This window comes from Seriola dumerili, unplaced genomic scaffold, assembly GCF_002260705.1.
Source record: "Seriola dumerili isolate Sdu_G_001 unplaced genomic scaffold, Sdu_1.0 BDQW01000302.1, whole genome shotgun sequence".
In the NCBI taxonomy this organism is placed as follows: Eukaryota; Metazoa; Chordata; class Actinopteri; order Carangiformes; family Carangidae; genus Seriola; species Seriola dumerili.
This window is the reverse complement of record NW_019174557.1, coordinates 809868-825735: the sequence shown is the minus strand read 5'-3', so window position 1 is coordinate 825735 and position 15868 is coordinate 809868. Positions and strand designations below refer to the sequence as shown.

The following is a 15868-nucleotide window of genomic DNA, read 5'->3' as shown; positions in this document are numbered from 1 at the left end:
CCTAAGCGACACAAATTCTGGTGATTCATAAGTATATAGTATATAAATGAATAGGAATAGTGAATGAGTGAATGAGGAAGCGATTCTGAGCACACTCGTACACAGTCACTGTATAATTGGTGGTACCACAGGTTCCATCACACTGTGTGAAACGTTTTCCTTTCGTTGTGCCCTGCAGCAAACTGGACGCCTTCATCTACGACGCTGCAGTGCTGAACTACATGGCGGGCAGAGACGAGGGCTGTAAGCTGGTCACCATCGGGAGCGGCAAGGTGTTCGCCTCCACCGGCTATGGCATCGCCATCCAGAAGGACTCAGGCTGGAAACGAGCTGTGGATCTTGCCATCCTCATGCTGTTTGGAGATGGTAAATTAGATAATGTTGTTAAATGGTGTCCTATTTTATCGTAATATCCTTACAGTGAATATCCCATTGATAGGGCCTAAACAACACACAGAGGAGGTGTAATGTTGTAACAACCATATTACAGGACAACCAGACAGATAAATAGAAATTGCTCTCATAGCCCTAATTTGACTCAGTATAAAGAAAACATAACTTCCCTTCAGTGTCGCATCACTGTTAGATTAATCTATACTCTCATCAGTGTAGGAAAGGTTGGAGTCATTGAGGTGGCTTTAAGAGAGCTGTGACTAAGGAGGCGGTCGCTGCTTGTTATGGTGATAACCCACCAACTTACCGGTGGAGACCTCAGCAGCAAGTGAGGTCTCCTGAGCCAGGCTGTCAGACTGCAGTCCTTAATCGACAGCGAGGGACCAGCAGGCCTGAAAAGAGGCAGCTGCTATAGGTGCGGAAGTGAAAGCTTGAGTGTGGAAGGAGTTGGTAAGTTCGGTCACTCAGGAGATTCTGGCGGCACATTGTAAAGGCTGTTTGGGCAGGGACAGGGAAACATTGACCTTAACTGAAGACAGGTAGAATGAACTCTGTGGACGAGATGAGTGCTGAAATGTTGAAGCCTCTGCATATTGTTAGCCTGCTGTGATTGACATATTTCTGTCACATGGATTTCAGGAGCAGGATCCATGGACTGACAGACTTGGGTAGTGTACTAATAAATTCAACTGGGAAACCTTAAATTTGTTCTTACTTGGTCTATACTGTGGCATCTCATCAAGAGAAGTCTGTCAAATTTGTCAATGATAGGATTTGAGAGTGTTTATTAACTTTCTGGTATGAAACACATGCTCATATTTACAGTCTGGATCAATTTGTTTTCACTTTTGGTCACAAATTACTTTGACATATTAAGTAAGTAAAATCCCCTCCAGGTTTAGATTAGTGTAGAGTTGTGGGATGATCTTTCTGACAGCCAGTAAGCCACCACAGAAGATGCAGACATAAAAGCTGCAAAGCTCAGTCTACGATTTAGGAAAGTGCATAAATATTTTAACCCTTTTACCACATCCACTGGCTGATAAGTGATGTGCAAACAGCGCAGGAGTGGTCACGACCAGCACATTTGTCTTTGTAAAAATGATTACTTTAGCACAGTGACACCAGCTTATCAATTCAACACTGTGGTAGCAGTATCTCTCACCAGGACTACACCAGGACCATATAATATCAGTATTTATGTAAGAGAGAGCTTGGATTCTGGGTCTGTGTCCCATCATTGTACAGCAAGTAGAAAGCAACACTGATGACACTGGCTGTAACAAGGGATATTGTATGCGCCACAGAGCAGGTGTCTCAATTTGCAGGTCGGGTTTTGTTTTGAACTCCAGCTGTTTTTGTGTGTTTTGGTAGTGACCGAGAGAAGCCAGCAGGGAGGCAGGCGTCACTCTGAGAGATTGACGAGTGTAGTAACGCATGAGGGCTTGAGCATCAGGCTGAAGCTTCTTCATGATGAGAGGATTGAGCCAGTTGAGGTGGTTTAGGCACATGGTAAAAATACAAACTTTGCACCTTTTTTCTTTTTTTTTTTTTTAATCAAGGCCTGGCTACAAACTACTGGCAGGAGTCCTTGATGTTTGGGGATGATGCAGTGGAGGGACATTTCTCCTCAGGCTGCAGGAATTTAGTGCACAGTATGTCACAGGTATTTGGGGCACAGTACGTCTGTTAGAGACAAGACTTTACAGCCAGTCATAGTCAAAGGTGGCAAGTCACTTTTACAGTCAGAGGTTACTCAGAACATTTTCTAACGTGTTACGAAACACAACATGACACGTCAGGCTCACGACTCTAATGTGTTTTCTTTAGGTAAATGACATTACAGGAGCCTGCTCATGTATCTATTCTATAGGCTATAAAAGCATACTGTATGTCACATATTGTCAAGACTGAATCACAACCACTTTCACCACACAACCATTACATTCAGTGAACATCTCCACCACTGACAGATGTGTACACTGGACTGTGCTGGACTGCTTGTCGCAATAAGACCTGGTCAAATTGCACTGACTAACCACCAAGATGGATTATTATTATTATTACAAGTGACCAAAAAGAAAACATGCTGGAGCACTGAGCTCTGACACACACGATTGGCCTGTTTTTGTTATTAACATCAACTGCAAAGTGAAACATGACGTGTCATTTTCCATCCTTTAGTTCTTCCACTTTTGCTTGTTTTAAATAATTCTATCCATTTAGCTACAACGCAGCCACGCCTCAGGTAGGTGATGGAAATGTCTTTCTTATGACGTAAACTGCATCTACTAACACTTGACACATATTCCACTGATGTACTCTAGCATTGTATTCCTATAACGCTGTTAGGCTCATGATGGACAGTTGAAAAAAAAGATTTATTCCACGCATTGTTCTTGCTTGTCAAAATCTGGCACCTACATTACCCACAATGCAACAACTCTACTGCCGACAGTTGGGAGTCAGTCGGAAATTTGGGCGTGTTATGCTAGCTAGCCACCAGCCTCAAGCAGAGATGAGGAGCGAGCGACTGTGGTCTGGTAAGCTCACTTCTTTCTAACTTCACACCTCCAGAGTTTCTTCATTTTCAAACTTGTCATATTCAGAGTCAACCAGCGCCGCAGCAAGTGGCATCACATGAGGCAATTTATGAGACTTCATGCAGCTCCTTGTGGAGCCACAAAAGGTTTTATTCTACCTCTTTATTCTTTATTCTCCAACACCTATCAGTACTGTCAGAAGAGGCGGGACCTGGACACATTGGAACCAGTTTTAAATGAGAACCAATCTGCTGGTCACACCCTTGGTTTTGAAGATGTCGAGTGGGATACTTGGGTTCCCTGGGGCTGATCTGAAAACGGGCATCTGTGCTTTTTGCTATTTTCTTTATGTTTTTTATTTATTTATTTATTTATTTATTTATTTTTTATCCAGCAGACATTTTGATGTGTCATGGTATTGAAAAGCACGAGTGTTACTAATGACAACAACAATGGCTCCATGAGACAGGCACTTTCATTTCTGTCCTTTGAAATGCAGCTATCACTAAAAAAAAATATTTTTAAAGGAATAGTTCGGCATTTTAGCAAATACACTTATTGTGTCATTCTCATGTCTTTGCATTAAGACTGGACCTGGTGACTAGAGGCCGTTAGCTTAGCCTAGCATAAAGACTGGAAACTGGGGAATCACTTAGCTTGGCTCCATGCCACACATTATACCTCTTTAGTTTCATCCATACACAGATAGAAGTGTATAAGTGACAAGTTATGGTTTTACATGCTGTAACCTATTCTTAGTTAAAAGGGACTGGACTCTTGTTGTCGCAGTGATGTTGACAGGTGTGGTACCACTGAGCCTGTCCAGAGACCCCACTCTTTCCTTGGCGTGGGCTCAGTGAAAACCCATTCTCTAGCCAGAGACGCCACACAGAAGTGTTGAATTTAAAGATAAGTGTCCGTCTAGAAATAGTTCCAGCACCTAACTCCTCCTAAAACCAAAAATGATCAGTTATACCTTTCTGTTTCTGTATGGTTGGAATGAAAAAGTCATTTCATGTAATTTGCTGGTTTTCATTTTAAACTTTGGACAGAGCCAGACTAGCTGTTGCTCCCTGCTTTCAGTCTTTATGCTAAGCTAAGCTAATCGCCTCCTGGCTCCAGCTCTGAGACATGAGAGTGGTATCAATATTCTCTTTTAACACACAGAAAGTGAGTGAAAGAGCGTATTTCAAAAAATGTTGAAATATTTCTTTTATGAACAAAATAAATGCAAGTAAGACACCTCAGTCTAGATTCCAGATTATATGTTTCTGTCCCTTTAATGGCTTCCTGTTTGGTGCCCATCAACATAATAGCAACTGACAGACAGTCATTGTAAGACTGCCACGCACACTTTGTACTTTCTTTTCTCTCATGAAGCTTCATGTAAGTAGAAAGTCCTGGTGAAAACTAGTTAACATCTGTTGGAGTCACACACACACACTCATCTGCACAAACATCTGCACAAACATCCATACACAAAACAGTGTTATGAAAGCCTTAGGAAAATATGTACCCTCTTGATCTCACATAGACACACACACAAAAAACAGACCATTGGTTCTGATCAAACAAATCTCTCTGGACGTGTCCTCCCCCCTAAGCAACCCCTCCCAGGGATGTGGAACTGAGGGGGACACATGTTAGGGGCGGAAACGCTCATCACATGATCACGTGCACTTCCTCCCTGAGGAATGTCAAGTCCCAGCAGGCTGTTGTTTTATTTCCCACAACAACAAAAAGGTTTAGCCTTGCATAAGCAATCCTTAATGAGGATGATCCTCCGGGGGGGGGGGGTCAAAATAATGCAACATGACATTTGTTGCACATACATTAGACCTGAGCTGTTTTTGGCATCAACTCCCCATCCAAAAAATGTGTCCTCTCTTTTTGTACTCGCACTTACATGGTCAGACACCTACGGGCAAACTCATCCAAGTGTGCAGGACACAAACAGTAACATCAACAAACACATCGATACAGTAACCTGGGTCCATGTGTCTCTCTTTCCTCCAGGTGAGATGGAGGAGTTGGAGGCCCTGTGGCTGACAGGCATCTGCCACAATGAGAAGAACGAGGTGATGAGCAGCCAGCTAGACGTGGACAACATGGCGGGGGTCTTCTACATGCTTGGGGCTGCCATGGTTCTGTCATTCATCACCTTCATCTGTGAACATTTGTTCTACTGGCAACTGCGCTTCTGCTTCATGGGCGTGTGCTCCGGAAAGCCCGGGGTCACCTTCTCCATTAGCAGAGTGAGTGTGTTTGTGTTTTATTTTAGGTCTGACCTTTGTCCTCCTGACAGAAAGATCATAGGAGTGGTTGTTTTAAAACCACTGGCTCTGGTTGAGTTGTATCGAGTCAGTCAGGGGCATATGATGACTCACCTGACTTACCTGTGGCTTTTTTAGCCCAGGCAGTTTTTAAACAAGAAAACACAAGTCACGAGCATCCTGTGTCATGTAAAAAATCCTCAAAACAGTGTCTCAATGGTATATTGACAATTCCCATTTTTATAATATACTTCCAGTCAGTTTTAGTATAGGCACCATGCTTTCCAACTCTGAGTCTTACAATAATGTAATATACAGCAAAACTACATTTTGTCCTACTTTCATTTCTGTTCCTTTATAGTTGCTTATTAGTTCCAAATAACTATTTAACAATGAGGAAATATTTGATGTGGATGATTGTATTTCTGATTGTATTTTGATCATATTTAAGATTTGTGATAGATTCTATATGTGTAGAATTTAGCTGACAAATGTGACGGCTCAGTTAGTAAGTCTGTGTGTAACTGACTGCAGCTATGATCTTACAACAGACTCACAATAAATAGATAATATAGGCAAAATCTGATCAACTGCAACATTTAGGTGGCACTGCTCTCGAAACAAATTAGTTCTTGTCTGTAGTGTTCACAGCTGTTACAAAAACAGCCACACTTGAAGTCTGGGTGTCAAGCCCGTTGTCATAGTGAGGGGGGATACTCCGTAATCGGTTAAATATGAGGATACCAGCTCACGTTTTTTTGACAGTGTTTTTACACTCAGAAAGTGACAGAAGCCCAACACTCTTTACTTTTTCACCTCCACACACTTGGCCAATCGCTGCGTGATGTGAACGTGATTTTTGAATTGGCCATTTTGGAAAGTTGCAACAACTGACAAGCACAGCAGTGGGGTAAGGGGGTTTCAGACGCTGTTTGACCATCCAACGAACACGTCAATAGAAGCGTACTGACAGCTTAACTTCTTACTCAGCTTTTACTAAGTCAAACTATGACAAGAGTCGCCTAAATGTGAATAGTTTACAAAAGCATCGTGGCCAATTAATAACACAGGTAACTTTTTAAGGAACTCTTTACAGCCTCTTTCCACATTAAGGGGACTGGAAAAAAAAAAAACTTTGATGCTCACAAGGAAAAGTGTAAGCACCCGGCTTATCAATATGTTGATTGACAGAGAAATAGACCAACTGGTTGATATGCAAGCCTCACTTAAAATCGCAGACCCTGATTGGGTTTTAAAAAAAAGGCCACTGTCTTTGAGAAAATCCACTGTTTATCAGCTCAGTGCTGCTGAAATAAAAGCTACTTACTATGCTGCACATTCTCAGCTGCTGACCTGAAGGTGTGTTGGTGGATGTCGATGAGCTCGTCTCAGCGTAGTTACGACTCTGCTCAGATGGGTCCCTTAACAAGGTGCCTCAGTGTTATTGATGCAGGCTGTTTGGGTCCTTATAAATAATTGCTTGAGGTGTACTTGATTTGCATAATGTTACCTTTTAAGAGGGGGGTGGGGGGGTTTGTTGTTACATGCAAATTGTCTCAGTTATTATTTCGTGAGAAAAGGCTGAAGGTGTTTCAAATTGTAATGTCATTTGGTTTACACCTGCTCAGACTAACCTGACACAACAAGACATCTGACCTTGAGCACTTCACAAAAAACACACTGAATTTTCATCTTTGTTGAATTGGCAGCAATCTCCCTCTGTCTTTGTAGCTTCTGAAACTGTGATACTTTTTATGTAAAACATAAGCAGTTTTTGTTTTTTGCAGGGTAGCTTCAAGATTCACTCTCAGGTCTAATGTGCTTGATGTTACTTCATCCACTTTTAGTGCAGACACATTTTCAAGAGTGGTTCTATTACTCAAGAGGAGTCGCACAGCCAGATATCTTTTATACACTTCCACTGCCTTGTTTAACACTGAGGTTGCAGTGAGAGAAAGAAAAAATATTAAAGATAGTGAAGCATTCAATAAAATTGTAGTTCATATACAGTATATAGGAGGTGTAAGAATGGACAAGCAATGAGACTATAAAGGGCTAATAAGATACAGAGGAAGGAAAAAGAGATCAGTTAGCAAGAGTAATGATAAAGAATAGAACCAGTTGCAGGACAAAGGCAGAGTAGAAAAGAATAGACACAGCGGCGTGTCAGTAACCTCTGTTCCATTACCTTCCACAGCAGCCATAGTAGCTATAGATGTAGAGAGATAAAGACAATCCCATTGGAGCGGCTGCCGCTCACCTGAGCGCCCGGAAACGGAGATAAAAAAGACACAAAGAGAGAATGGAGGCATGAAAGAAAAGAAGGGTTGAGGATTCAGATTCATGAATGTAGCTCTGTGACGGGGAAAGTGACTAAGAGAGACAGAAACTGTTTCTGACAAGTTGACGCCTTTGAGGAACGTTGGCCTGCGCGCTGCCTGGTGGGTAGTGTGTCCTCGACCTTTCGGATTTGGCTGTCGCCTCGACCACAGATTCCCTCAGCCCTCATTTGAACACGCTTGTTTGACTTCACTGGCAATGGCTTTCCCCTTGCTGGAAGATCCTGCTTTTGCCAACCAACCAAAACAAATACACAAATACTGGTGGATAATCACATTTTAAATAGATTGTTAATGTCCGTGTCTCAGAAAAGTCCAACAAACTTTTACCAAGTGATCCAGTCCCTTGACAATGTTTTTTTTATGAAAGGAAAACAAGCAAAACACTTGTGATGTAGAAAGCCAGTGGCACCAGTGTCAGCTGAATTTAAATGACATTGATTAAACCTATTGATTGGTGGTCAAAACCACGAGTTTACTGCCTCCCTTGTGTTATCAATCAAGGCTTTGATATGCTCATTCCCCTCTCGCTCAGTTCTCTGTGTCTGAGGTGGAGAGCTGAGTAGCAACTGTGAGGGTCCATGCTGTTCCCCTGAGAAAAGTCATTTATGAACTCAGCCCCTATTACTGTTAAATAGTGTGTAAACAAGAGGGTGGTCAGAGAGAACATGACGATGCATTAACCTCTCTCTGCCTCTGTCTGTCTCTGTTTGCCTCTCTCTCTCTCTCTCTCTCTCTCTCTCTCTCTCTCTCTCTCTCTCTCTCTCTCTCTCTCTCTCTCTCTCTCTCTCTCTCTCTCTCTGTCTGTTTATGTGTCTTGTGTCTGGCTCCGTCTCTCTATCTTTAAATCCGTTCTGGTTCTTGACTCCTTACTACTGCCACGAGTTTTACTGTTGTTTCTCTCTCAGCGGTGTTCATGTGTGATGCGCTGATAATGTTGAAGCTCTCTCATTCAATTGGTTAGCCTGCTGCTGATGTTGACGATTTCTTGTCACATGATTTCAGTGAGCTAGAATCCATGGACTGACAGACTTGGATATAGTTACTCAAGATAAATGTCACTGGGAAAACCTTAAATTTGTTCTTACTTGGTCTATACTGTACTCTCATCTCAATTCCAAAGAGAGTCTGTCAAAATTTGGTCAATGATAGGATTTGAGATGTTTATTAATTTCTGGTATGAAGACACATCTCTCATATTTACAGAGTCGGACAATTTGTTTTCAACTTTGGTCACAAATTTAACTTTGACATATTAAGTAAGTAAAATCCCCCTCCAGGTTTAGATTAAGTGTAGATTGGTCTGGGATAGATCTTTCTACACAGTAAGCACCGACAGGAAGATTGCAACATAAAAGCCTGGCAAAGCCTCAGTCTACATTTAGACAGTGGATAAAATATGTTAACCCGTTTTTACCACATCCCACTGGCTATGAGTTGATGTGCAAACAGTCGCAGAGTGTTCACGACCACACAGTTCGAATCTTTGTAAAAAATGAACTGTTAGCGACAGTGACACCAGCTTAATTCAATTCCAACACTGTGGTAGCAGTATCTCATCACCCAGGACGTACCACAGGACCATTAATAATATGCAGTTATTTATGTAAGAGAGAAGCTTTGGATTCTGGGGTCGGGCCATCATTCGTACAGCAAGTAGAAAGCAACAGCTGGACAGCTGGCTTAAAGGATATTTATGCCCCGACAGAGCAGGTGTCGTCAATTTCAGGATCGGGTTTTGCTTATTAACTCCAGCTGTTTTGGTGTTTCTTGGTAGTGACCGAGAGAAAGAGCCAGCAGGGAGGCAGGCGTCACTCTGAAGAATTGACGAGTGTAGTGAACGCCATGAGGGCTTGAGGCATCCTAGTTGAAGCTTTCGTTCATGTTGAGCGGATTGAGCCAGTTGATGTCGATTTAGCACATGGTTAAAAAATACAAAACTTTGCACCTTTTTTTCTTTTTTTTTTTTTTAATCAGGCACTGGGCTACAAACTCCGACTGGCAGGAGTCCATCTGATGTTTGGGATGTATGCAGTGGGAGGACATTCTCCTCAGGCTGCAGAACTTTTAGTGCACAGTATGGTCACAGTATTTGGGCCACAGGTACGTCTTTAGAGACAAGACTTTACACCAGTCAAGTCAAAGGTGCAAGATCACTTTCACAGTCCAGAGAGTTACTCCAGACATTTTCTAACGTGTTACGAAACACAAACATGACCACCGTCAGGCTCACGACTCTATATTGTTTTCTTTAGGTAAAATTAAAAGACTTACAGGAGCCTGCCTCATGGTATCTATTCTATAGGTATAAAAGCATACTGTATGTCACATTTTTGTCAAGACTGAATCAACAACCACTCACCCACACACCATTACATTCAGTGAACATCTCCACCACTAAATGTGTACACATGGACTGTGCTGCGACTTGTCTGTCGCCAATAAGACCTGGTCAAAATTGCACTGACAACCACCAGATGGCATTTAATTATTATTATTCACAAGTGACACACAAAGAAACATGCTGGAGCACTACTCTTGACACACACGATTGGCCTTTTTTGTATTAACATCAACTGCCAAAGTGAAACATTGAACGTTCATTTTCCATCCTCTTTAGTTATCTATCCACTTTTGCTTGTTTTAAATAATCTATCCATATTAGCCTACAACGCAGCCAGCCTCAGCTAGGTGATGGAAATGTCTTTCTTATGACGTAAACTGCATCCTACCTAACACTTGACCACATATTCCACTGATTAGCTCTAGCATTGTATTCCTATAACGCTGTTAGGCTCATGATGACAGTTAAAAAAAAAGATTTACTTCCACGATTGTTCTTGCTTGTCAAAATGCTACGCAACCTACATACCAAATCAACAACTCTAACTGCCGGACAACGTTGGAGTCAGTCGCGAATTTGGGCGCTTGTTATCTACCTAGCCACCAGCCTTCAAGACAGAGATTGTAGGATAGCGAGCCGACCTGTTGGTCTGTAAGCTCACTTCTTTCTAAAACTTCACACCTCCAGAGTTTCTTCATTTTCAAACTTGATCTCATATTCAAAGTCAACCAGCGCCGCCAGCAAAGTGCATCAACATGAGGCAATTTATAACTTCATGGCAGCTCCTCTGCTAGCACAAAAGTTTTTATTCTACCCTCTTTAATTCCTTTATTCTCCAACAACCATGCATAACTTCAAGAAGAGCGGACCTGGAACACATTGGAACCAAGTTTTAAAATGAAACCAATCTAGCTGTCACACCCTGTTTTGAATAGTCATATACTTGGTCCCTGGGGCTGATCTGAAAAACGGGCATCTGTGCTTTTTGCTATTTTCTTTATGTTTTTTTATTTATTTATTTATTTATTTATTCTTTTAAAACAGCAGACATTTTGATGTGTCATGGGTATTTGAAAAGCACGAGTGTTACTAATTGACAACAACAATGGCTCCATGAGACAGGCACTTTCATTCTTCTTCCCTTATGAAATGCAGCTATCACTAAAAAAAAATATTTTTAAAGGAATAGTTCGCATTTAGCAGAATACAACTTATTGTGTCATTCTCATGTCTTGCATTAAGACTGGACCTGGTGACTAGAGGCCGTTAGCTTAGCCTAGCATAAAGACTAAACTGGGGAATCACTTAGCTTGGCTCCATGCCACACATTATACCTCTTTTAGTTTCATCCATACACAAATAGAAGTGTTTAAGTGACAAGTTATGGTTTTACATGCTGTAACCTATTCTTAGTTAAAAGGGACTGGACTCTTGTTGTCGCAGTGATGTTGACAGGTGTGGTACCACTGAGCCTGTCCAGAGACCCCACTCTTTCCTTGGCTGTGGCTCAGTGAAAACCCTTCTCTAGCCAGAGACGCCACACAGAAGTGTTGAATTTAAAGATAAGTGTCCGTCTAGAAATAGTTCCAGCACCTAACTCCTCCTAAAACCAAAAATGATCAGTTATACTTTCTGTTCTGCTGTATGGTTGGAATGAAAAAGTCATTTCATGTAATTTGCTGGTTTTCATTTTAAACTTTGGACAGAGCCAGACTAGCTGTTGCTCCCTGCTTTCAGTCTTTATGCTTAAGCTAAGCTAATCGCCTCCTGGCTCCAGCTCTGAGACATGAGAGTGGTATCAATATTCTCTTTTAACACACAGAAAGTGAGTGAAAGAGCGTATTTCAAAAAATGTTGAAATATTATTTTTTATGAACAAAATAAATGCAAGTAAGACACCTCAGTCTAGATTCCAGATTATATGTTTCTGTCCCTTTAATGGCTTCCTGTTGGGTGCCCATCAACATAATAGCAACTGACAGACGTCATTGTAAGACTGCCACGCAACACTTTGTACTTTCTTTTCTCTCATGAAGCTTCATGTAAGTAGAATGTCCTGGTGAAAACTAGTTAACATCTGTTGGAGTCACACACACACTCATCTGCACAAACATCTGCACAAACATCCATACACAAAACAGTGTTATGAAAGCCTTAGGAAAATATGTACCCTCTTGATCTCACATAGACACACACACAAAAAACAGACCATTGGTTCTGATCAAACAAATCTCTCTGGACGTGTCCTCCCCCCTAAGCAACCCCTCCAGGGATGTGGAACTGAGGGGGACACATTGTTAGGGGCGGAAACGCTCATCACATGATCACGTGCACTTCCTCCCTGAGGAATGTCAGTCCCAGCAGGCTGTTGTTTTATTTCCCACAACAACAAAAAGGTTTAGCCTTGCATAAGCAATCCTTAATGAGGATGATCCTCCGGGGGGGGGGGGGTCAAAATATATGCAACATGACATTTGTTGCACATACATTAGACCTGAGCTTGTTTTTGGCATCAACTCCCCATCCAAAAAATGTGTCCTCTCTTTTTGTACTCGCACTTACATGGTCAGACACCTACGGGCAAACTCATCCAAGTGTGCAGGACACAAACAGTAACATCAACAAACACATCGATACAGTAACCTGGGTCCATGTGTCTCTCTTTCCTCCAGGTGAGATGGAGGAGTTGGAGGCCCTGTGGCTGACAGGCATCTGCCACAATGAGAAGAACGAGGTGATGAGCAGCCAGCTAGACGTGGACAACATGGCGGGGGTCTTCTACATGCTTGGGGCTGCCATGGTTCTGTCATTCATCACCTTCATCTGTGAACATTTGTTCTACTGGCAACTGCGCTTCTGCTTCATGGGCGTGTGCTCCGGAAAGCCCGGGGTCACCTTCTCCATTAGCAGAGTGAGTGTGTTTGTGTTTTATTTTAGGTCTGACCTTTGTCCTCCTGACAGAAAGATCATAGGAGTGGTTGTTTTAAAACCACTGGCTCTGGTTGAGTTTATCGAGTCAGTCAGGGGCATATGATGACTCACCTGACTTACCTGTGGCTTTTTTTAGCCCAGGCAGTTTTTAAACAAGAAAACACAAGTCACGAGCATCCTGTGTCATGTAAAAAATCCTCAAAACAGTGTCTCAATGGATATTGAAATTCCCATTTTTATAATATACTTCCAGTCAGTTTTAGTATAGGCACCATGCTTTCCAACTCTGAGTCTTACAATAATGTAATATACACAGCAAAACTACATTTTGTCCTACTTTCATTTCTGTTCCTTTATAGTTGCTTATTAGTTCCAAATAACTATTTAACAATGAGGAAATATTTGATGTGGATGATTGTATTTCTGATTGTATTTTGATCATATTTAAGATTTGTGATAGATTTATATGTGTAGAATTTAGCTGACAAATGTGACGGCTCAGTTAGTAAGTCTGTGTGTAACTGACTGCAGCTATGACTCTTACAACAGACTCACAATAAATAGATAATATAGGCAAAATCTGATCAACTGCAACATTTAGGTGGCACTGCTCTCGAAACAAATTAGTTCTTGTCTGTAGTGTTCACAGCTGTTACAAAAACAGCCACACTTGAAGTCTGGGTGTCAAGCCCGTTGTCATAGTGAGGGGGAATACTCCGTAATCGGTTAAATATGAGGATACCAGCTCAGTTTTTTTGACAGTGTTTTTACACTCAGAAAGTGACAGAAGCCCAACACTCTTTACTTTTTCACCTCCACACACTTGGCCAATCGCTGCGTGATGTGAACGTGATTTTTGAATTGGCCATTTTGGAAAGTTGCAACAACTGACAAGCACAGCAGTGGGGTAAGGGGGTTTCAGACGCTGTTTTGACCATCCAACGAACACGTCAATAGAAGCGTACTGACAGCTTAACTTCTTACTCAGCTTTACTAAGTCAAACTATGACAAGAGTCGCCTAAATGTGAATAGTTTACAAAAGCATCGTGGCCAATTAATAACACAGGTAACTTTTTAGGAACTCTTTACAGCCTCTTTCCACATTAAGGGGACTGAAAAAAAAAAAACTTTGATGCCCACAAGGAAAAGTGTAAGCACCCGGCTTATCAATATGTTGATTGACAGAGAAATAGACCAACTGGTTGATATGCAAGCCTCACTTAAAATCGCAGACCCTGATTGGGTTTTAAAAAAAAGGCCACTGTCTTTGAGAAAATCCACTGTTTATCAGCTCAGTGCTGCTGAAATAAAAGCTACTTACTATGCTGCACATTCTCAGCTGCTGACCTGAAGGTGTGTTGGTGGATGTCGATGAGCTCGTCTCAGCGTAGTTACGACTCTGCTCAGATGGGTCCCTTAACAAGGTGCCTCAGTGTTATTGATGCAGGCTGTTTGGGTCCTTATAAATAATTGCTTGAGGTGTACTTGATTTGCATAATGTTATCCTTTAAGAGGGGGTGGGGGGGTTTGTTGTTACATGCAAATTGTCTCAGTTTATTATTTCGTGAGAAAAGGCTGAAGGTGTTTCAATTTGTAATGTCATTTGTTTACACCTGCTCAGACTAACCTGACACAACAAGACATCTGCCTTGAGCACCTTCAAAAAACACACTGAATTTCTATCTTTGTTGAATTGGCAGCAATCTCCCTCTGTCTTTGTAGCTTCTGAAACTGTGATACTTTTTATGTAAAACATAAGCAGTTTTGTTTTTTGCAGGGTAGCTTCAAGATTCATCTCAGGTCTAATGTGCTTGATGTTACTTCATCCACTTTTAGTGCAGACACATTTTCAAGAGTGGTTCTATTACTCAAGAGAGTCGCACAGCAGATATCTTTTATACACTTCCACTCCTTGTTTAACACTGAGGTTGCAGTGAGAGAAAGAAAAAATATTAAAGATAGTGAAGCATTCAATAAAATTGTAGTTCATATACAGTATATAGGAGGTGTAAGAATGGACAAGCAATGAGACTATAAAGGGCTAATAAGATACAGAGGAAGGAAAAAGAGATCAAGTTAGCAAGAGTAATGATAAAGAATAGAACCAGTTGCAGGACAAAGGCAGAGTAGAAAAGAAAGTAGCCACAGCGGTGGCCCAGTAACCTCTGTTCCATTACCTTCCACAGCAGCCATAGTAGCTATAGATGTAGAGAGATAAAGAACATCCCATTGGAGCGGCTGCCGCTCACCTGAGCGCCCGGAAACGGAGATAAAAAAGACACAAAGAGAGAATGGAGGCATGAAAGAAAAGAAGGGTTGAGGATTCAGATTCATGAATGTAGCTCTGTGACGGGAAAGTGACTAAGAGAGACAGAAACTGTTTCTGACAAGTTGACGCCTTTGAGGAACGTTGGCCTGCGCGCTGCTGGTGGGTAGTGTGTCCTCGACCTTTCGGATTTGGCTGTCGCCTCGACCACAGATTCCCTCAGCCTCATTTGAACACGCTTGTTTGACTTCACTGGCAATGGCTTTCCCCTTGCTGGAAGATCCTGCTTTTGCCAACCAACCAAAACAATACACAAATACTGGTGGATAATCACATTTTAAATAGATTGTTAATGTCCGTGTCTCAGAAAAGTCCAACAAACTTTTACCAAGTGATCCAGTCCCTTGACAATGTTTTTTTTATGAAAGGAAACAAAGCAAAACACTTGTGATGTAGAAAGCCAGTGGCACCAGTGTCAGCTGAATTTAAATGACATTGATTAAACCTATTGATTGGTGGTCAAAACCACGAGTTTTACTGCCTCCCTTGTGTTATCAATCAAGGCTTTGATATGCTCATTTCCCTCTCGCTCAGTTCTCTGTGTCTGAGGTGGAGAGCTGAGTAGCACTGTGAGGGTCCATGCTGTTCCCTGAGAAAAGTCATTTATGAACTCAGCCCCTATTACTGTTAAATAGTGTGTAAACAAGAGGGTGGTCAGAGAGAACATGACGATGCATTAACCTCTTCTCTGCCTCTGTCTGTCTCTGTTTGCCTCTCG

General features: G+C 41.8%; 1 protein-coding gene across 1 annotated transcript in view; it reads left to right on the top strand.

Moving 5' to 3' along the window:
* LOC111231538 (glutamate receptor ionotropic, NMDA 2B-like) overlaps positions 1 to 15868 on the top strand; it is a 79033-nt gene that overhangs the window by 60381 nt on the left and 2784 nt on the right. Inside the window, exons 12-13 of the mRNA XM_022758673.1 lie at positions 179 to 366; positions 4953 to 5191. Coding sequence (XP_022614394.1) covers positions 179 to 366; positions 4953 to 5191 — 427 coding nt within the window. The remainder of the gene's footprint in view (positions 1 to 178; positions 367 to 4952; positions 5192 to 15868) is intronic.